This window comes from Barbus barbus, assembly GCF_936440315.1.
Source record: "Barbus barbus genome assembly, chromosome: 18".
Classification (NCBI taxonomy): domain Eukaryota; kingdom Metazoa; phylum Chordata; class Actinopteri; order Cypriniformes; family Cyprinidae; genus Barbus; species Barbus barbus.
The window spans coordinates 8,832,034-8,855,452 of record NC_136746.1 but is presented as its reverse complement, the minus strand read 5'-3'; the positions used below and the strand labels follow the sequence as shown (position 1 = coordinate 8,855,452).

The 23,419-nt window shown below is 40.9% G+C and overlaps 1 protein-coding gene across 1 annotated transcript in view; it reads right to left on the bottom strand.

Annotated features, from left to right (window-relative positions):
• The window catches only part of LOC306884394 (endothelial PAS domain-containing protein 1-like), a 45,817-nt gene that overhangs the window by 7,259 nt on the left and 15,139 nt on the right, over positions 1-23,419 (bottom strand). The window contains exons 2-8 of the mRNA XM_079440210.1: positions 22,700-22,890; positions 11,045-11,196; positions 9,519-9,603; positions 7,562-7,674; positions 7,274-7,476; positions 4,202-4,308; positions 304-451 (exon numbers count right to left, since the gene is read on the bottom strand). Of these exons, the coding sequence (XP_079296336.1) occupies positions 304-451; positions 4,202-4,308; positions 7,274-7,476; positions 7,562-7,674; positions 9,519-9,603; positions 11,045-11,196; positions 22,700-22,890 (999 nt within the window). The remainder of the gene's footprint in view (positions 1-303; positions 452-4,201; positions 4,309-7,273; positions 7,477-7,561; positions 7,675-9,518; positions 9,604-11,044; positions 11,197-22,699; positions 22,891-23,419) is intronic.

Sequence of the window (23,419 nt, the reverse complement as noted above, 5' to 3'; positions counted from 1 at the left end):
AACAGTGCAGTGTAACAGTAAAATTGAGAAAGTCACAAGCATGTGCATCACCAAGCCTCAAATGAGCTGTGTGAACATTCATCAGTTTGCCCCTTTGTGTTCAACAGAAAAAAGTAACGGCATAAATGGTTTGGAACGACATGAGGGTGACTAAATTTTTGGATGAACTATCCCTTTAAGTTGTATTTTTTGTCTTTAATTGGATTACAAGCATCGATGAGCAGAGAACAGAAAGTTCCAGACCGTAGATGCAGTACACATCACATCACAAGGTTTGTCACCATTCATTTTTTTTTGCCTTACCTCAGCACGTAGTTCACGCACACAATGCACTGGGGCTGGGAGTTGCGACTGTTGTAGATGACGGTACCCTGGGTCTCCACCCACACATAGCCCCCATTCTTAGCCAACATCCTGTACTGACCGCTCACCACCTGGCCCTTAGAGCACACTAGTGAGGGAAGAAGAGAAAATAGCGTCTTGAGAACACATGCATGTCCTAAAATCGACTTTAGTACTGACATTTCGATTTAATGGCCGGTCCAAATGTTTTCTCAACCATTAGACATGTTGTTTTGAGGATCTCTAAGAGGGCTATGGGTAACTAGAACATAAACAGGGACAGACAGACAGACCCATCAAGGGATAGCTAACATAAGCAACAGGACAAACAGGGAGACGCAGACAATGAGGGATTGCTGATCTGAGTTTTTACAGTCTGTCTCCATGGCCCGTTTGCCCTGGACTCAGTCCAGATCTGCTGTGGGAAAGCATTGGTTTTGGGTCAAGCAGTTCACTCCCGGCCTGTGCATGCGCTGCTCTGCAGGACGGCCACGTTGCCGTAGAAAGCCTTGCGACTTCATACGAGCGGTCGGAAAGGAAGTTGCATAGAAAGACATAGGTTCAAAGAGGAGGTCCCTGTGTCATCAAGCTTGGTCCTTACAAAGTCCCCCCTAAATATTACCTAATGATTTAAATAAAACATTTGCATGTATTCCTTCCCACTCTGTAGTGAAATGTTTTCTCATCCTCATGCGTGATTTTTAAAAATAGCCGAAAGATATTTTTATACATGCAGTATTGTTCAAACTTGGGTCTGTACCATGTTTTTGAAAGAAGTCTCTTATGCTCATCAAGGCTACAATTATCTGACAGTAAAAACAGTAAAACTGTGATATATTTTTGTAATTTAAATGAATGGTTTTGTATTTGAATATATAAATAAATGTAATTTATTTCTGTGATTCAAAGCTGAATTTTCAGCATCATTACTCCAGTCGTCACTGTAACATGATCCTTCAGAAATCATTCTAATATGCTGATTTGCTGCTCCAGAAACATTTATTATTATTAATGTTGAAAATGACGTCATGCTGATTAATATTTTTGTGGAAACCATGATACATTTTATTCGGGATCCCTTGAGAAACTTAGAAAGAACGGTATTTTTTTCGAAATATTATAAAATGTCTTTACTGTCACATTTGCTCAATTTAATGCATTCTTGAAAAATCCTCAAATTTTGAACGGTACTGGACATCCTGAACTGACTTGAGCTAAATAATGACACTATTGTCTTTCAGAGCTGCTGTACAGCAGAATATGAATTGTCTCCACAGTTGAGTTTCCATAACTGATTCTGCTATTTTTCCTGTTTATGTCTGTGAAGCTGCTTTGGCACAGTCTGTATTCTATAAAGCGCTATAGAAGTAAAAGTGACCTGACATGTTTGTTATTTTAATTTATGAAGCAATAGATATGCTACTTATAGAGCAGGTTCATATTGCTAGCTAGAGTCCAAGCATTCACCATTACGAACTGTTTGTTTTGCACAACACAATGCACACATTTATGATTGTTTCTTGGCACACAGAAAGAGTTTGGTTGTGTGTTTTGAATTGAAACTTTTGTCTTTAGGTTTATAAGGTTTTGTATTTAACACATTTTCTTTGTTTTTCTTGCCTCTTTGCTTTCATATATGACAAAAAAAGTTTGCAGTGGAGATTTGCGGAATGCAGAAAAAAGTTTCTCTAGTCAGTGAGTGCGAAACATAAAATCACCTACACAAATAGTGCTTCTGAATGTATATGCATGTTCGCTCTGAGAGGTATACAATCTATAATCAATACAATCTACAATCTGAGAAGTATACAATCTAGTCATGAAGTATGGGAATGTTTTTTTTATTTTTATTTTATGGTTGTTTGATAAATGATTGAAGTTCTTAGAAAAGTTCAAGTGATTAGAAAAGAAAGAGATAAATGAGTCACGAGGCAGCTCCACTCTGAACAAGCCTAATCCAGATCAACGCTTTATTTCTCCTCTACACACTTTGAAAAGACTCTAATTACATGTTAACGTCACGGTGGACAGAAGCCACTCCACATCCAGCATCTGATTAGGGAGCAATCTGGGACACCTGGCCTGGCTGAGGAGCACCGTAGATGTGTTCTTATCTCCTCTGTCACCTCTAATGGGGTTCAAGATGTCCTAATGGCTGCTCCGGTCATCCTTAATAGAACCAATCCAATAAGGCTCTTTTGAATCGTATTCATAATTCAAACATGCATGCGAAATGCAATTTGTCTCAAATGCAATCTGACTCGGGGGGGCTGGTGACCTCAGTATATATATATTGTTGTTTGCTGTGTGTGGACAGTCTGTGTTTGTGGACGTCAACAGATATTAGGTTTCATCTCTGCTTAGCAAGAAAGAGACAGATAAATGAAAGCTAAAAGGCAATTAGGTGCAGGCAGCATTTTGATGCTAAAAAGTGAGAGGAGAGCAACTACGCCTGATGTATATATGCTATATGTATGTTAAGTTTAGGCCATGTTGTGCTGCTTTAGAGAAGAGCAAGAAAACTAGGGGTGCACGTAAAAATCTATTCATATATGAATCGCGATTCTGTCTTCTATCGATTCTAATGGATTCACAAGTTTCAAAATCAATGTTCTAAAGCAGCGGTTCTCAATAGTGATGCACGCGTCTCCCTGCTCTGCACACGCTCTGCATCTCTCTCTCTCTCTCATTTAGATCATCAGCTCAGTGAATACACTTATTTTCACATACTGTAGCTATGAGAAGCATTATACATGGACACGTGTGCAGTTGCCGTACTATATTAAAGCTTTAATCAGAATAAAACCGTATATTAAAAGCTAACAGAAGCAGTAGCATTTACAAATAACAGCGTATCTGAAAGTATGAGACAACAACAAAGAAAAAAACGTAGGCCTTCCATTAAAAGCTGTGCTTGCACAGGTCCTCTTCACTCGTATCCTCTGCGTCTCAATAGGGCTCAAATTGATAAGCACTATAGACAACGTCATTGTTTACTATGATAAAAACTATGATACAAACAATGATGCAAATATTTGAACTGTAAATCTTTTGTAAAATTCTAAATGTCTTTACTGTCACTTTTGATAAATTTAATGCATCCTTGCTGAATAAAAAGTACTAATTTCTAAAAATTATAAAATGATTGACAGGCAGAGACCATTTCTGAATGGCTAAGAAAGTGTGCGCCATTTTTTTTTAACAGAATATCTGGAGACCTATTTCAGTAATATCTCTGTCATGTAGTAGGACCGGTTTATGCATGTTATTCTGATTAAACTGGATTTCAACAAAAGGTTTAATTAGACAATGAACGGGATTCAGATAATTACGAGACCACTGGGAAAAGATGTCAATTGCTTTATGCATTCAAAAAGAAAGCAAGTGCAAATGTGTACTTGCGTGTGTGTGTGTGTGTGTGTGTATCTGTGTATGTACATACAGACATGTAGCTGTGAAGTAGCAGATATCAGATAGCAGTTGCACACAGAGTGTGTGTTTAAGGCTGACTTGTTCTGTGTTGAAGGGTTGAAACCGTAAACCTTGGGAACGCAGGCATTGCCACCTGAGCTGACCTGATCGACCGCTCTTTCTCAGAACCGGACCCCCGGCTCCTGCTTTCTAACTACTCTCTAATCCTCTTCTCATGGCAGCGTTTGATGCACGCAATGGCAAGGCGATGTTAAGAGAGTGTGTTGTGTGTAGCAGTCATATGATTATACATGTGGATGTGATTTTCTTTTCTTAAATATGGTCAATTATTTCCCAATAACACATGCTTGAAGTGTGAAAGAGAGAAAAGGTTTCTGGATTTCTTACGCATGGCTCTCAAACAAGGGTGCAAATGAATGACACGTACGGTTCTGGTGGCTTTTGGTGACGCTGTCGGAGTCCAGAGCATGATAGAACTCATACGCCGACCGGCCCAGAAGATCTTCAGGACTGTAACCCATCAACTCAGTAACTCTGGAAAAAAGTGAGAGGCAAATAACATTAAAACACACACACACAATTGCACAAAATCTCTCAGCTATTTTCTTTGATCTGCACAAGCTTAGTACTTTTTAAGCCAATTTAATAATGATCCATTTCATGTGATTCGTTTGGCTGATATCAAGACTGTTTCAAAGACCTTGTGTTTTCTGAGGGTGAATAATGAAGAATTTATGAGCCATAATATAAAATTATATATTAATATAACATTATATTTTACACTAAACTTTAGTTTAATGTGTTACTTGCAACTTCTATGTAATTATTTATGAAATTTACTAGCAATTTCAGATTTTTTCTCAGGGTATATTGAGAAAAATTGACACTGGCCATTTTACATTTATAATATTTAGTAATATTATCAATTTAACTGAACAAACTTTAAACCAAATAACCATAATGATGCTATTCTCCTCTATAGCTGCTTTACTGAAATTGAACTGATTTCATAATTGATGAATTTTACATTATAAAATACAGAATAATTGTGGTTAATTGTGATGACTTTAAATATTAAATTAAACATTCTGAAGGGAACATGAGCTCTTTATTAACAGCTATCATAACTATCCTATAAATATCCCATTAAATACATTTAAAACAATTAAATTAAAATAATATAAATATAAAATAATAATAATATTTTTTTTCATAGTTGTTACGTTACTTATGTAACAATAATATATTTCTACATTAAATTTCCAGTTACTGTGATAATGTGTTTAAGCCTTCTCCGCTGTCATTGTATGTGTAACGGTTATGTGGTTTTGTGTAATGAATGTGACATGAGTATTATTTAGTTCTGAAAGTGTGTGTTTAGCGTATTGAGTTGATCCTTGTACTGAAGTTACATAACGGCAGACAGCTGCAGATCACTGACTCTGTATGCAGGTGTGTGTGTGTGTGTTTGTAGGCCTCTGTTCATTAAAGAGCCTTCTATTCACCAGTCATTCATCAAACCACCTCTGAGCTGATGAGGCGCACACACACACACACACACACACAGTATAGGGGCTTGGGTGGATCTGAGCCAATGGCTGAGTAAAGTCTGCACCTATCAAAAGGCAGTGATTTTATTATCAATGAGAAAAATGTGGAAAACTGATAAAAAGCCATTTTGAAATACACAGAGGTTGTTTAATGAAGGCCATGGACCCCATCTTAGATCTTTCCACTGACGTTGTGATGTAATAATAATCCAAAAATGAAATAATCATATTTTTTGACCAATCCTCTCTGAATTTGTGTGAGCTGACATCACAATAATGACCATAATTACCATTGGATGGGAGCTGGAATAAGTTAAATGGCTCTACTTTTCTCATATTCTTCAAGGTGACATACGTCTAGGCTCTTGTAGAGAGCAGGGCACGCTTTCAAAAGCTACTGCGGAACATTTCAACATTTTAGCAATCATTATGTCCATTAAACATGTCTCATCTGGACTTTAATATAATGTTTTTTCCAGTTCCTCATGCAGGCTTCAACGAAAAACCAGCCATTATACATGTATGCAGGTCAATGACATGACACTTTATATTTTTTTATCTATTATCAGTTAATTTAACCTAGTTACCTTAAAAAAGTATTCACAAATATTTAATTATCATATATTTCATATGAATTTTATATTAAATATGTTTTCCATTTCATGTATATATTATTGAGATACTAATATCTTAAGTACTTTATGAATCTCTGGTGTTGATGAATGTTAAAACACAGTACTGTAAATTCTCTAACTTCATTAGAAGAGAAGCAGGTTTAGCACTGTGGTCTGGCGTGGTGATTATTGGGTGGAGGAGACATTAAGCACAGAAAACATGATGGAAAACACTTTGAACTGTGTGTGCACTGTGTGGAGAACAGCGAGTTCTTTGTCAGAGGAGACAGGAGGAAATGTTACGGTGTAAATGGTGGTTTAATGATGCCACTGAGAGTCACACATTTCCACTACGCCACTGCTTGTTTGGGCCTGGAGTGTCAACCACATTTTATTTCCCCAATTAAGTGTCATTTCAAGGAGTGCCCATTCACATGTTTGCCCTGCTGCTGCTGCGGATGCTGACCTTTACATTTTGGCTCATTTGCTTTAAAGTCATTTTCTTTCTACTACCAGTGTTCTTATTGTTAACCAAGACTTTAAGTTTTTTTTTGTTTTTTAATTGAAATAAAGCTGAAATAAAATTAAATATACATTAAAAAATTCAATGAAAATGTTGTCTTGGCAACTAATTGAAATAAAATAAGTTTAGATCGAAGTAAAATGACTAAAAATGAAACTAAAATATAAATAAAAAAATTAAATAAAAATAAGTATTAAATAATAATAATAATAATAATAATAAAATAATAATGACAAAAGCACATAACAAATAAACTTCAATGAAAACTGAAAATATAAATATAAAGGTTAATTCAAAATAGTTATAACTGCTATAATTGCAAAAAAAAAAAAAAAAAAAAAAAAAATATATATATATATATATATATATATACACACACACACAGAGAGAGAGATTAATTTATTACATTTATTTATTTATTTTGTTAAATGTTAAAAATGTTATGTTAAAAATGCTACAAAATTCTATGGTGTTTTATTTTTATTTTTCCATTTTTCTTGCCATTTTATTTTTATATTAATAAACTAATAAATTAATATTTTGCTTAATTTGAATAATTTTGTTTATTTAATGTTTATTGATGAAAAAATAAATGATTAAACACAGTGTTTCAACAATGGTAAATTTCATATAAACTGAAAATAAGATACAAAAAGCTTATATTCAGTTAGAAGTTATTTTATTATTATTATTATTATTTTATTTTATGAGTATCCTCTATTGATGGTGTCTAGTGTCAGAATTGATAGTGTCAACTGACAAAAAATTGTTATACTGCACATTTACTCCTGAGCGTGGGTTTGTGTTTGTACCTGTCATCACAGTAAGTAAACTTCATGTCCATGCTGTGGCGACTCAGGAAGGTCTTGCTGTCGAGCGGCGTGTCGATGTTTGATGGATGGGCGATGGGCTCGCACCACATGACCACACAGGTGAGTGGTGGCTCTTTAAATCCATACATCACTCGTGCAGGACAGCCGTTATACACCTTCAGGTGCCCTGTGCAGTGCAGGACCTGAAAGAACAACCGGCAACAGTATGAGCCACAAGACTGACGTCTGACTCCAGGTCAGCGCCTATCGTAAACAGAACTTATTCACCTTCCAGTTGGCTGACTTGAGGTTGACGGTGCGCCCGCGATTCGTGACTGTGCATTTCATTCTCATGAAGAAATCCCTCTCTGTGCTCACCTCCTTGCCTTTCTTTCCCATGCCTGCAGATTAGCACACACACACAAAAAAATGTAAAGAGCATCTCTGTTTAGACATGGGCCAAAAATCGCAGGAAAACTTTCCTAGAATTCTCCTTCCGTGCAAACGGAAGCCTAAACTCAACACAAATATTTTTTCTTGGGTTATCAAATTCCAAAACATCTTACAGCACTTTCAGCTTTCGATATTATCACTTTTACAAAAATAAATGTGTAAGCTAAAACCAAGCAGAATTACAAGCTGAAGTAAATTATGACTGTTTATACAGTTAATGCACGTCTTAGCAAACAGTTTGCCATCAGGCTTTCCCACGTGTTTGCACAGAAGTGACAAGTGTTCAAAAAACAGGAGAAAGAAAGCCATTCAGGATTGAAACAACATGAGGTTCAGTAAATTATGATCAATTTTCATTTTTGGGTAAACCTTACCTTTAAATTCCATATTTATAAAACAGACTTTATGACATAAAGTCAAAGTTCCACCACTGGCCAACAGTAATAGAGGCCTATTAAAATCTGTGTTTTCCCCCATTTTTATTTAATTTTAATCTTAAATCATTTAAAAAATAATAATAATAATACAAATATTTAAATTCCCCCTGATTTCAGTTATTTTCCATGATTTTTTTGTAGATTCCATTTTTTTTCCTTTGTAATTTTTTGGGGGATTCCATTTTAATGATTTCATTGAAATTTCAGTAATCCAAAAAAGAATGTCTAAATAATTGAAATCATTAAACATTCACAATTTAACAACAAATTATCAAAGAAAAATGACACTAATAGGGCCCTCTAAAATCCATTTTATTTTTTCCCAAATTATGCTTTTTAATTTTTCTGGAGTCTGTTTCAATGGATATAAATATAGGTTAATAATCAAAAATATCTAATGAATTAGATTTTTTTTTTTTTTTTAATAATATTTTAAAATTAATTATTTTTTTTCCAGAAATTGTGTGTTGTCTGTTGAAATTTTTCCTGATTTATGATTTAATACAAATTTATAATCAAAAACGGTGGTTATCAAATAAACATTACCATTTTAATTAATGTTTTAAAATGCAATCATATGAATATGTAACAATTCATGATAAAGAGCATAATGCGAGCTGTGTCTTGTTTTGGACACACGACACAGGTGACCACCTGACCCTCTCAACAGCTTGTTTTATTACAGTGAAGGAGGCAATCAACTGAAATAGCAAAATTAATCTTGACCTTAAGAGGTGAGAGGTTATAAGAGGCATGCAGAGAGCGGTATGAAAGTGTCGAGGTCAAATAAAGGAGATGCAGAATAAAAGGGGAAGGGGCTATAGGTGCTTGTTTTTCAAAGCATGATTGTTATTTTTTCCCATAACCAATCCTCTCCTATGAAGCCATGTGTTTTCTTTACATTAGGCCTTTACGTACTTGTTTTGGTATTTCTGAAAGTCTGTTTGCAGAAGCGATAAGAACGTTTATTGAGAGGCTCCTGCTTCTCTTTCTCTACGCCTAAAACCACTACAGTCCAATTCATCCTCATAAAAAAAGCCCATAAGCATGTAAAGTGAATTTTACACCATGCTGAACCAATTTTGAATGTTGAATGCTTTCACATGCTTTTGGTAGGTAATTCAGAGTTTGCATTGAAACTTGCGATTCACGTACATGCACTCAATGTTAGTGTGATCATGTTTTCAGCTTTTTAATACATTTTACCATGCAGACTTTCCCTTGAAAACATCAGAGCAATATAACAGATTCCTCTCCGTTTTTCTCTAGGCTGTTCTCTGGCATTCTCACACAAGCTTTGTCTACATATAGCAGGATTTGAAGCTGGTGAAGCTGAATAAACAGAAGTGACATACCGGCTTTGAGGCTGAGGTTCTCCCGGATCTCCTCGTGGTCACAGGGGTGAGTGAAATCAAAGATGCTTTGCCCTGTGAGTTCCACCTACAGAGAAAGACATGCAGCTGCTGTCACTGCATTTTATGTGAAACAATCTGTTTTTCAGAACAGGTGACTCTCATGAAATGTGTCATATTACACAACTGTTCAAAGGGTTTTTATATATTTTTGGTGTGTGTGTGTGTGTGTGTGTGTGTGTGTGGTGGTGGTGGTGGTGGGGGGGTTGCAATAAATCTATCAGAAGTGACAGTAAAGACTTTTATAACATTACAAAAGGTTTTGATTTCAAATAAATGCTTCTTATTTGAACTTTGTATTCTTCAAATAATCATTAAGAAAGCATCATAGTTTCTTCATGGTACTTAATAAACAATATACTAAGAAATATTTCTTAAGCTGCAAATCAGCATATTACAATAATTTCTGAAGGATCATGTGACTATGAATAAATCCCACGAATAAATTAAAATTTAAAATATATTAAAATAGAAAACTTTGTTAAATTGTAAATGATATTTCACAATATTACGTTTTTTTATGCAGCCTTGGTGAGCATAAAAGACTTCCTTCAAGCATTAAACATTTTTACCGACCTCAAATATTTGAATGATAATGATTAAGAAATGATTTAGATTATTTTCATGACCATTTCCCACACAATTCCCAATTTCTTAATGTTTCTTGTGATTCTCTTTTTCAAAATTCTCATTTAATTCATATTACTGTAATACAGTAAATGTTTCAAAAACAAATTCTACCATAATTTTACGCTACCATATTTAATTCTATCATAATGCTACCACTTTGTATATAATATAACACTATTTATTTTACATTACTGAGATATTTAGCATTATGTAAATGCACTTTATTTTTGTAGTAAAATGTGACCTGGACAATCATGTTCTTGTGATTCACAAAGATTATGGATCTTTAATCTTTATCATAATAGGCTAGCAATTTATCAGATAACAAAAACATAACAGGCCACAGCTCTAAATCAGCAGCCATGTGTAAGGAAACAATTGGCAGGCATGAGATAAGTCCAAGAGCTTCTGCAAGGGTACAAAAAAAGTGACACATCCTTCCTCCCATACAGTGCTTGAAGGAACAGGCTAGTCCTGTGGTTAATAATGGCACCTCGTCTGCCTATGATTAAGTGAACCTAGAGCAGGGGTCACCAAACTTGATCCTGGAGGGCCGGTACCCTGCAGAGTTTAGCCCAACTTGCCTCAACACACCTGCCTGGAAGTTTCAAGTACACCTAGTATGAACTTGATTGGCTGCTTCAGGTGTGTTTGATTAGGGTTGGAGCTAAACTCTGCAGGACACTGGCCCTCCAGGACCAAGTGTGGTGACCCTTAACCTAGAGGAAATGAATGCTAAACAGACAAACAGCTAATAATAACAGGACTAAAGGGGAGTATTTGTCTGGATGGTGATTCATTTCACTGCGTACGTTACTGGGCCCGTGTACGTTACTCACCTGTGTGAGACCCATGAATTTGTTGATGTTCTCTGACAAGAAGATCATGTCTCCATCTGATGTTACCACGCTAATGAAGCCGCCCAGTGACTTCAGATACCAACTGTCCATCAGTCTGTCTACATCTGTTGTCTCTGTGGTAGTAGCACAGGCTACAATGGGGCACAAAAGACGAGAGTTTGAGAATGCATGTGTGCATATGAGTGTGCGCACACTCGCTAGTCTTGTTCTGGCTCTTAAGTCCCTGGCGGATGTCCAAAATAAACAACAGCAACTTCCTCCTGCTATTCCGAACCCTCCCAACAACACTGACCTCCCTTCTGTCACTGCCTTCCACACACACACACACACACAAACCAAATACCCACATATAGTGACACACAGACACCCACAATGCCCTGCTGTTTGACACCACTAAAATCTGTGCAGTCTTTCAATTTAAAGAGACAAATGACAGCTGTTATGTGGAAAACCCACATCTGTGAGAAATGTATGGGAAGGGGCCAATATTTGTGGTCATGCTTCTCTGAAGATCACATGCTCTTTTGGCAAAATACATAAACTTATGCAAGGCAAAGTTAAGATACAGTAGATAGCACAATCTTTAATGCATGCATGTTCGATTTCTGATGCATAAACCATTGAATAATACATTGGGGTCCAAAAGATTGAAACCACATTGAAAAATAAATAAATAAATACATAAAAAATATCTTTAAGTAGTAAAATAATAAATACAGTATTTATTTTATTATTATTTATTATTATAACTAACTAACCAACTAAATATATATGTAATAAATTTTTAATTTTATTAATTATTTCATTATTTTATTTTACAACTTAAAATATTTTTTGAAACAAAATAGGCAAAGAAATATAAGAATCAAGTCAAAGAAAGAACTGCATTGATAACTAGTAGACCCTGCTGTATATAGTGTACATGATAATGTATATAACTGATTGCATCGTAAAACAAATAGTTGATTAAGTCAAGTGATCATTTAGAAAAACCAAAATTCCCACTCGGATGATGATACCACCACTGAAATATGGATGAGGTGCCAGACTTTGGTCAAGTCCTGCAGTATATCTGGCAGAGCTTCAGGAGGGAGGTGGACTGGACAAGGACATGGAGAACAGAGCGACTCCACGCTGGGGGGTCGGAAGCCTGTGATTGCTCCAGTGTGCTTCCTCCAGATAAGAAACTTTCTCAAGGCCCATTGAGAGCCCAGGGCTGGATTTGAGCCGAACCTAGAGACTGCGGCCCCAGGAGAATTAGAGTTATGTCTTTGAAGGGGTTCTTGCCCTGCAGCTTTTATCCTGAGATGAAACAAAACTGCACCCAGATTTTGGGTTTAAGAAATTGATCATCTGGAAATAAGTCTACTCATCTGAATAAAGCTGCTGCTGACAGACATGCTTCTACAAGCGCATATGATCAGGTGAGCTAGAAATATTTATATTGACCACTGATATCTCAAGGCCATGCAGAACATCTGGCAACACTTTTGCCCATCTAGATTACAGGACATTTTGCTTTACAAAATATGTGCTAAAGGTAATAAGTGTTATTAATAATGGAAAGCAAAATGAAACAAAAACAAACAAAAAAATATAACGCTACAGGGGCCCGTTTCAGAAAGGAGGTTAAGTGAAAACTCTGAGTATGTTAACCCTGAAATCAGGGAAACTCTGGGTTTTCCGTTTCAAAATGGTCAGTTACCATGGTTTTTTTTTGAACGGTACCATTTTAAATGATAGTTCCCTTCCAGGAACGTCGAGCTGCGTCGGAGACGCTATGGGAACGCTCTCAGCGTCATTCCGCTCTGAACATCCTATGTCATCAGTCCAATAGAAGGGCGACGCGCCACGGGCGGGGTGACGTCACGACCAGGAAGTATATAAGCACGTGCGGCGGCGCCCGCGTTAGCTTTCTGTCATTCAGCAAGCGCTCTGTATGTTGTCAGTCCTATTCTCTGTTTGTGAGTCTTATTTAGTGTTGTCTGTCCTTTTTGAAGCTAGACATGCCTAAAAGCAAGACCAAGACAGGGGGCGATTCCAGATCGCGCTTCAGATTGTGTGTTACTCCTTGCCCACGCTACATTACTGGGGAGGACACACATAATCTGTGCGTGGTCTGCCTGGGTGCGGAGCATGCGGCAGCGGCTCTCGAGGGAGCCGACTGCCCGCATTGTGAGCGGCTCTCGCTGCGCACACTCCGCACCCGGAGGGCTCTCTTCGAGGAGAGAGCCTTTGTGAGCGTCCCACGCGGTGCTGGCCCCGCTTTTGCCGAGGCAGAGCGGCGGCTGCACTCGTGGGGCTCACAGGCTGATCTGGCTGGCGAGGGGGAGACGGGCATGTCCCTATCTCCCCCCGTATCCGCCAGATCTGGTGTCCCGTCTCTCGAGGAAGCAGTTCCTTCCTCCCGAGATGAGGACTCGACGCTTCGTCTCTCTTCCTCCGAGGAGGTTGGGACGGCGAGCGTCGATGAGGGTTCGCCGCCTCCGCCCCAGTATGAGGAGCTTTTAGAGGTGGTTACACGGGCAGTGGCCAAACTAGACATCAGTTGGCCCCCCGAGAAACTTCCTGTGCCGCGCGCTAGTTTACTCGATGAGCGTTTTCTGCGCGCGCGGCAGCCACCTCTGCGTAGGAGCCTCCCGTTTTTCCCCGATCTCCACATCGAGGTGTCGAGATCGTGGGCTAAACCATTCTCGTCCCGCCCGTTCGTCCCCGCGTCTCATTACTACGGTAATGTGCGGGAGCTGGACGTGCGCGGGTACAGAGCGATGCCCCGGGTCGAACAAACGCTCGCGAGCTATCTGTCACCCGCGGGGGCGTCAGCTCTGAAGGCTCCTACCCTGCCTACTAAGCCTCTGCGCACCACATCATCCTTAGTGGGCAGGGGGTATGCGGCAGCAGGCCAGGCCGGTGCGTGTCTGCACACTATGGCAGTGCTACAGGCGTACCAGGCCGAACTGCTGAGAGAGTTAGACGAGGGCGGTGATATTAGGCCAGAAGATATTTCAGAGCTTAGGAGAACCGCTGATCTTGCCCTCCGCGCCACCAAGGAGTCGGCCCGTGCCATCGGCCGCTCCATGGCAGCTATGGTGGCGACGGAGAGGCATTTGTGGCTGACCCTGTCGGAGATAAAGGAGAAAGACAGGGTCTGCCTCATGGACGCCCCGCTTCAGCCTTCTGGTCTGTTTGGCGACTCCGTGAGTTCGGTTGTCAACAGATTCCAGGAGGCTCGCAAGCAGGCGGAGGCGTTTCAGCGGTTTCTCCCCCGCCGCTCTCTAACTCTTGGGGCTGCTGGGCGGGAGCAGTCCCCTCCGCATACCAGCTCCTCACACAGGGCTGCGCAGAAACAGAGCGTCGCCTCTCGTGCTCCCCCGCGGCGGAGCCGAGGGCAGCGGCGCTCTGTATCGAGGACCTCGAAGCCGAAGGCAGACCTGAGGGATGTCCTGGCGGCCAAGAGGTCCTCGACGAAGAAGTCCTGATGGGCGAGCCCCAGGACTACGGAGGGCGACCCCTACTGGGGTGGAGCGGCTTGCACCGCGGTACACGGTGACCGTCTCCCCTCGGTGCCCTCCGGGGATTTGTCTGTCAACCCTGCAGTTTCAGGGCACAGCAGGTCCCAGCGAGTGTTGCTCTCAGGTTACTCCGCCTGTGACGTTAGCGGGCCTGAGAAACTCGCCCCAGCCGCCAGATTACGCGTCTTGTCCCGGTACGCCGCATCGAGACAGCGGTCTGGCTGCTTCTCTGACACCAGAGGTCAGTCTCGAGAGACTGATTCCCTTAGTAGATCGTTCTGCAGCCTGGCAGCGCCTGCCACACGTATCTCTTTGGGTCCTGCGGACGGTAGAGAGTGGTTACGCCATCCAGTTCGATGGGCCACCTCCGCCGTTCAACGGGGTTTGCGTGACCACGGTCCGCCCCGAGCAGGCTCTGGTCATGGAACAAGAGGTCGGCACTTTGCTGAGGAAGGAAGCCATCGAGTTGGTTCCGCCTCACGAAGTCCACGCCGGCTTCTACAGCCGGTACTTCATTGTTCCAAAGAAGGATGGGGGGCTGAGGCCCATATTGGATTTGCGCGTCCTGAACCGCTCAGTCAGAAAGCTGAAGTTCAAGATGCTCACTATCAGGCAGATTGTGTCTCAAATCAGGTCCGAGGACTGGTTTGTCACGATAGATCTCAAAGATGCCTACTTCCATATATCCATCCTTCCCCTTCACAGGAAGTTCCTGAGGTTCGCTTTCGGGGGCAAAGCGTATCAGTATCGGGTTCTTCCTTTCGGCCTAGCACTCTCACCCCGCACTTTCACCAAGTGTGTGGATGCGGCACTGGTCCCGTTGCGACTGCAGGGCATCCGCATACTCAATTATATCGACGATTGGTTGATTCTCGCTCAATCAGAGCAGTTGGCGGTTCGGCATCGAGATGTCGTTCTCGCCCACATGAAAGAGTTGGGGTTAAGACTAAACGCCAAGAAGAGTGTGCTTTCTCCAGTTCAGAGAACCACTTATCTAGGCGTAGTGTGGGATTCGACCACGATGCAGGCTCGTTTGACCCCTGCTCGGATCGAGTCGATCCGCACGGCAGTCAAGAGAGTGCGAGAAGGCCAGCCATTCACTGTCAAGCAGTTTCAGAGGCTGCTAGGGCTTATGGCAGCAGCGTCCAGCGTGATTCCTTCTGGCCTGCTGTACATGAGGCCCCTACAGTGGTGGCTCAAGAACAGGGGGGTCTCCTTGAGGGGAGACTCGCTCCGCGCTGTCAAAGTGTCACGCCGTGGTGTCCGTGCCTTAGACATGTGGAGAGATCCTCAGTTCTTGGTTCAGGGCCCGGTGCTGGGAGCTCCGTGTCGCCGCGTCTCGCTAGCGACGGACGCATCCCTCACCGGCTGGGGTGCGGTCATGAGTGGCCACCCTGCCCGCGGTCTGTGGAGTGGTTGCCATCTAACGTGGCATATCAACAAGCTAGAGATCCTAGCTGTGTTCCGTGCGCTCAGGCACTTCCTCCCGGACCTAATAGATCAACACGTGCTGGTGCGCACCGACAGCACGACGGTGGTCTATTACATCAACCACCAAGGAGGTCTGTGTTCGCGCCCCTTGTACAAGCTGGCACGCCAGATCCTTGTGTGGTCCCAGGGCAAGCTCAAATCACTGAGAGCTGTGCACATTCCTGGGCATCTCAATGTGGGAGCAGACGTTCTGTCGAGACAGGGGCTGAGGCCCGGGGAATGGATGCTTCACCCAGAGGTGGTGAAGCAGATCTGGAAGGTTTTTGGCCAGGCACAGGTGGACCTCTTCGCCACTCGAGAGTCAGCGCAATGTCCCCTCTGGTTCTCTCTAGCTCCGCCAGCTCCGCTGGGTCTGGACGCTATGGTACAGACGTTGCCGAGGCTGCGTCTGTACGCCTTCCCCCCGATCGCTCTGCTCCCGGGAGTTCTGGCGAGAGTGCGCCGGGACGCGGTCAGCCTACTGTTAGTAGCACCGTTCTGGCCGGGCCGAGTATGGTTCTCGGACCTGATTTCTCTCCTCGACGGCACCCCGTGGCCGGTGCCGATCAGGAGAGATCTCCTCTCACAAGCCGGGGGCGCCATCGTGCACCCCCGGCCGGAGCTATGGAAGCTGTGGGTATGGCCTCTGAGGGGGCGCAACTCATAGCTTCCGGTCTATCAACCGAGGTTGTCGAGACCCTCCTTCAATCCAGAGCTCCCTCCACGAGGAAACTGTACGCCTTGAAGTGGAAGCTTTTCACTTCTTGGTGCGGAGATCGCCAGCTTGACCCAGTCAACTGCCCGGTTGGTACAGTTCTGGAGTTCCTGCAGGCCCGTTTCTCCGCAGGGTTAACCCACTCCACTGTTAAGGTCTACGTGGCAGCTATCTCTTCGTACCACGCCCTTATCGGTGGCCACTCAGTGGGCAGACACCCCCTAGTTACACGTTTCCTCCGCGGTGCGCTGAGGCTGAGGCCTCCGGTACGATCACGGGTCCCCACGTGGGACCTAGCTGTGGTATTACAGGCTCTGAGTGGGGTGCCTTTTGAGCCTATAGAGGAGATAACAGACAGACTCCTCACGATCAAGACCGTCTTCCTGTTGGCCATCACCTCTCTGAGGAGGGTGGGTGACCTTCAGGCCCTATCTTCGGCCCCTTCGCATATTGACTTTGCGCCCGGGTTGGCCAAAGTGTTCCTCTATCCCCGTGCGGGGTATGTACCTAAGGTTCCGACGGTCATACCACAGCCGGTCGTGCTTCAGGCCTTCTGTCCTCCTCCCTTCAGGGAGCCCGACCAGGAAAAGCACCACTGTGTGTGCCCAGTGCGAGCACTGGGTGCATACATCCACAGAGCTGCCCTGTGGAGGAAGTCGGACCAGCTGCTGGTTTGCTTTGGTCCGCCTAAGAGGGGTCTTCCTGCTACGAAGCCCACTCTTAGCAGGTGGATTGTGGATGCTGTCAATACTGCTTACGAGGCCTCTGGGCTTGCCCATCCGTTGGGAGTCAGAGCGCACTCAACTAGAGGTATGGCGGCCTCCAAGGCCCTTTGGGCAGGCGTCTCTGTCCAAGACATCTGCGACGCTGCTGGCTGGTCCACGCCCCTGACATTCGCCAGGTTCTATGACCTCGACATTCGAGCCACTCCAGGCTCCTCTGTTCTCTCGTCCTGACATCAGGCAGGGACTTGTCAGTCTGGCGGCGTGGGCATAGCGTTCCCATAGCGTCTCCGACGCAGCTCGACGTTCCTGGAAGGGAACGAACCAGGTTACGTATGTAACCCAGGTTCCCTGAAGGGAACGAGAGCTGCGTCTCGAAGCCATACTTCCGGCATCCCTGCCAGCGCTTGCTTCATGACATGAAGCTAACGCGGGCGCCGCCGCACGTGCTTATATACTTCCTGGTCGTGACGTCACCCCGCCCGTGGCGCGTCGCCCTTCTATTGGACTGATGACATAGGATGTTCAGAGCGGAATGACGCTGAGAGCGTTCCCATAGCGTCTCCGACGCAGCTCTCGTTCCCTTCAGGGAACCTGGGTTACATACGTAACCTGGTTCGTTTTCTTTAAAACATCGGAGATGCAGAGCACATTATAAGTCCTGTATCCAGATTTTAAGGAAAGTGTGCATCGCTCTCACGCTCTTTCTGAGAATTTGTTCCTGGGCACAAATCCGTCAAAGAGGAGTTTTCACAGAACTGACAAATTAAATAAACAAATTATTCAAAATTGTTTGGTCATCTTTATTTCCTAATACAAGAGCAAAAGTTATTTGTTTTACTTTTGGATTTTAGAAATCTTCTAATACTTGACCATCTCTTCATCTGTCAGTGGTTCTGGAGCAGGTTCTCCTTCTGCCTTCTTGCTGTCGACAATCAGTAGTTAATTTTATTACTCTAATTAAGAAATGTAACAGGTTGGATTAGAGAATATTTAATTACGTGAAAAGAGTGTTAGACTATGTGGAAAAATCTGCAGCGCATTGAAATAGACATTGAATGATATTTAATGTCAAATGTCTGTAAAGTCATTTAGCCCACACCCATGAACCTTTCATGTTTAAAGCTTTACCTTGATTGAATTGTATTTTTATACTTCATTTTTAGCTGCTTCCACGTTCTTGTATCTTTTTCTGTCTTTCTCCTTTTTTTTATTTTATTATTATTATTATTTTTATTTTTTTTGTGGCCATGAGGTACCATTAAAATGAATATTAGTTAAATAATTTACAGTTTTCACCTCTGATATTATAACAGTTATTAAGTTATAGACAGTTATAAAGAATTACGCATGTTATGCATTGACGGAAGTACGCGCGTTGACGTCTTTTTGGTGGTAGCTGTTGTCATGGTGAATCGTAATTTCGGCGCTCCGCTGATCATGACTTTTCATAGTCGTGGTGCACGCGCTTAACTCAGAGTCAACCTACTTAGAGTTGAATAAACTAATTCAGTTCAGCTGTTCTGTAACCTCAGAGTTTCTGTAACCTGAAAACTCAGAGTTTCCCATCTCAGAGTAAGTCAACTCAGAGTTAAAGTTTAAACTCCGAGTTGGTTGAGCCTCCTTATTGAAACGGGCCCCAGAAAACACAAAAACAAAAGCTAAAAGCACAACCCAAAACCAAACACATAAAAAAACAAACAAAGACACAAACACAAACTGAATACAAACACTAAAAAACAAAACACAACACAAACGACCCAAACACAGAACACATCCTGAAACCAAATACATAAACACAAAAACAAACAAAGAAACAAAACAAAGCAAAAAAACAACCCAAAACAAAATACATATACACAATCAAACAAAATAAAACAAAAACTCCATAATAAAATAAACACAATAAAAAACAACACAAAAAACACACACTCAAAAATAAGACATAAACAAAATGCATAAACACAATAAACAAACAAACAAACAAACCCCCCCAAAAATAAATAAAAAACACATCAAATAACACATGCAAGACACAACCCAAAACAAAATACATAAAATAATCAACAAACAAAAAATAATAAAAATAAAACACCCCCTGCACCCTCAAGCAACACACATACACAAAAAACACAACCCAAACAAAATACATCAATGCTATAAATAAAGAAAACTAAATAAAACACAAAATAAACAACCCCCCTCCCCCCCCCCAAAAAAAGCACACACAACACAGACAAACACACACAAAACACAACCAAAAACAAAATAAACAAAACAAAAAACTCAAAATAAAACACACGGTCACGTGTTGGTTTCTGTTTAGTTCCTGTTTGCCCATTTTTGGTTTTGTTCCGGTTCTTGTCATTAGTTCATCTTCATTCATTTAGATCACCTGTCTTATATTAATCATCTCGTTTGCTCCTTTGTTCCATTTCCTTTTTAAGTCCTCAGTTCTGTCCCTTTCTTTGTCTCAGTGTGTTTATGCTATTTTGTCTTTTGTTTATTTTCCCACAACCACAAATCTGTGACACACACACTCACAGACAAAACCCAAACAAAATAGATAAAGAAAATAAATAAACAAAACAAAAAACTCAATAAAACACACGCACGCAAAACAAAACCCAAAACAGAATACATGAAACACACACACACACACAAACTATAATCAAAACAATACAAAATAAAACACAATACAACCCCCCCCCCCCAGAAAACACAACAAAATGACTCAAAAACAAAACAACCCAAACAAAATGCATTAACACACACACACACACAGACAAAACAAACAAAACACCGCAACATAAAACAAAAACCTTATAGAAACTTGTTTTGACATACTGTACATCTACAGACCTCTGATCTCTGAACTTTGAATGGGAAGAACTGAAAGAAATGGTATCTTGAAGCTTCTTACTGATAAAACAGGCCCACAACTCTCTCCGCATATAGTTTTCAGCCTTCAAATGACATAGGCAACAGTCCAAAATAACATGGTATCATCATGTTTTGTTTTAACCTATTTATATGGGTCTGTAAAGAATCATAATTGCAGCAGCAGCAGTGAGTCATTGAGTTCAACAAGATTATATCTCAACAACGATTATTTCATAACACATTTTGTCGAGCCGCCCATGGACGAAAAGAGCGAATCAATTGTAAGCATCAGTGCATAGGGACTGGGGATCTTATGTAAAAGGTGTTTCCCATGCACCATCAGCATGGGTAGGGTGATGGCGGGAGGAGGAGGAGGAGGAGGGATGGATGGATGTGTGGCGCCAGGGTTGGCCTGTGTTTTGGCTGGCCTGAAACGGAGAGCGCCAGCCTTAAAGAAAGCACCAATCATGCTTCCAGCACACAGCTCACAGACCTGCTGATAACACTATCTGATGTGCCATCTCGTACTGACAGGGCTGCTTTTAAATGTCTCTTTTCCCTCCCTCCCTCTTTCCATTTCTGCATGTAGCATGAACATGAACATTTGACTGTCAAGTTACTTCAAGTCCAACGGTGCTAAGTCATTCAATTGTTCCGAACTGAGGTCGATTCCACGTTCTGACTGCGTACTAATTGTGTTCCTGTCCTCTTCAGTGTCTGTGCAAACACAGAATGGAATGTCGAATGCAGGGGCTCCTTTGTCCAGCTTCCGGAGATTCTAATTTTATAATAAAGACACACGAACAATACGAACGCGCTCACATCCACATCCACATGATTTTCACAAAAGAGAATATTTTGCATAATGTTTTCATGAGATTTGATTGCTTTAGTGGAGGGAAATATTTGCATTTGCATTATTTTTCTCAACTAAAATTTAACTAAATCATTTTTTTTTTTAAATAAATAAATCAATGAATATATAAATAAATACAAATAATTACTTGAAATGAAATAAATGTTAAATAAATTATATTAAATAGTTATGAAAAAAACACCACATTTTCATTTAGTTTAACTTGAAGTGCAAAAATATCTAAAAAACTAAAATAACTAATAAATAAAAGCGAAAAAACAACAACAACAACTATATAGACAAAACAAAATTACTTGTACTAAATAAAATTACAGTAAAAACAGAATATATATATATATATATCTAATTCAAAATATTAAGAAACAAATATAGTATATCAATGATACTAAAATAACAATGGTACACAATTTTTATGGAATACTTTATGATACTTTTATGTGCTTTTTATAGCTTGAATCACAATCAAACTTCTCCTTTTGCATTCCATGAAAGCAAGCAAACCATAATTGTCCAGAAAAACATGAGGGAAGGAAGTAATAATACTCAAATCGCTTTTGCATGAACCATCCCTTTAACACTCACACACATTCATATCTCTTGAAGTTTGCCATATCCATTATTAAACATACTCTGTAGGTTTTCATTAAATTGTTGTATTCGTCAAATGGTGTCTTTTATTTATTATATTAGCACCTACAGCAAAACATAATTAACCCAGGCACAGTTACAGCAGGTTCAATATTCACTAACGCAATTATCTCCTTTCATAAAGCGCCTCCTCATTTGTATAATACAACAGTGACTTTAATCCAGTCTGACATCACGACTAAAACATTTCCTCATAACAGTGCAGTGCTAATGTTGGTGAACCCAGATAAGAGATCAAACTAGAGCTTTAGAATTTGATTATCAGCTCAGTGTGTATTTGCCACACGGCTTTTTCTTTGACGTGGCGTCAAGTAGAGTCGCATGGTCTGTGATGTTGTACTAACACAGGAGTCACCATGTGATAATCTTTATCAAATTGCAAATATAACTCTATAAAAACAGCAGAATGAGCAGCACCAGTCATTGCGGTAATAGGATATTGCTCTATTTTGTTATCCACTAAATTCGATTATTAAAATATCACTTCATTGATATAATATAAGAAAACAATATAATATGTATCCTACCTTATAATAGTTATATGTTTGACAATTCAATGATTTTATAAATATTAAAATTATGGCTAATGAAGATAAAATGATCATTATTTGGCTGATAAACAGTAGATTTAATGGCAGACTTATTGAAAATCTATAATATTTTGTCTGAAATCTGAAAACTGAAATCAAACGTTTTTGTCGATCCTCCAATGTCCGAACGTTTGCATATATTTGCATATATGCATATGTAATAATCTAATATATGTTCAAGTGTTCAAGTTCCACATGTGGATGAGTGAGTGTGTACCTGAGGTGAGGAGTTTGCGTGTGCGCAGGTAGCTGATGGCCAGTCTCATGATGGAGGCTTTATCCAGATGTGAGCTGATGTTGTGTGGGAGAGGCAGCTGACGGGCCAGTTCATAAAACACCTCCGTCTCCTTACCACGCCTGCAGCGTGCTGCATCTCGAGATTTCTCCTTACGCCGCTCTGAGCTGCACCTACAACACACAACAATAGGGAAATACTGGCTCAATTAATGCCACTTATTTCTTGCGTGTACAAAATCTATGAAAATAGTGAAATTGTATTGTGCAATATGCAAATACTTCCACAGATAAATAAAAGAAAAAAAATTGGGGAGGACAAAATGGCAAAGAAAAGCTTGTAAAGACACAGGTACACCGTTTACTCTCATGTTTCCTCCAAAAATTTGGTCTCTGCCCTAACATTTTTTTGGAGATTATATTACCACAATAACTAACTGTCGCTTTTCAGCTGACCTTGACATGCTTTTGACAAGTTTTGTGCCGCTCACCCTGATATTTTCTCATGCTGTATACAAACACAGACATGCTCAACCCATTTCTCATGAGGTTTCAGAGAATAACAGTCTCTTTGTGCCCTTAACAGTCTTTCTTATTCAACTCAAGTCACTCTTGCAGTTTCAGACATCAGGCCCAAAAACTGAGCCAGTGGAGAAGAGCCAGTGTCCGGCAGGTGTGAATCAATCCACACACACACACACAC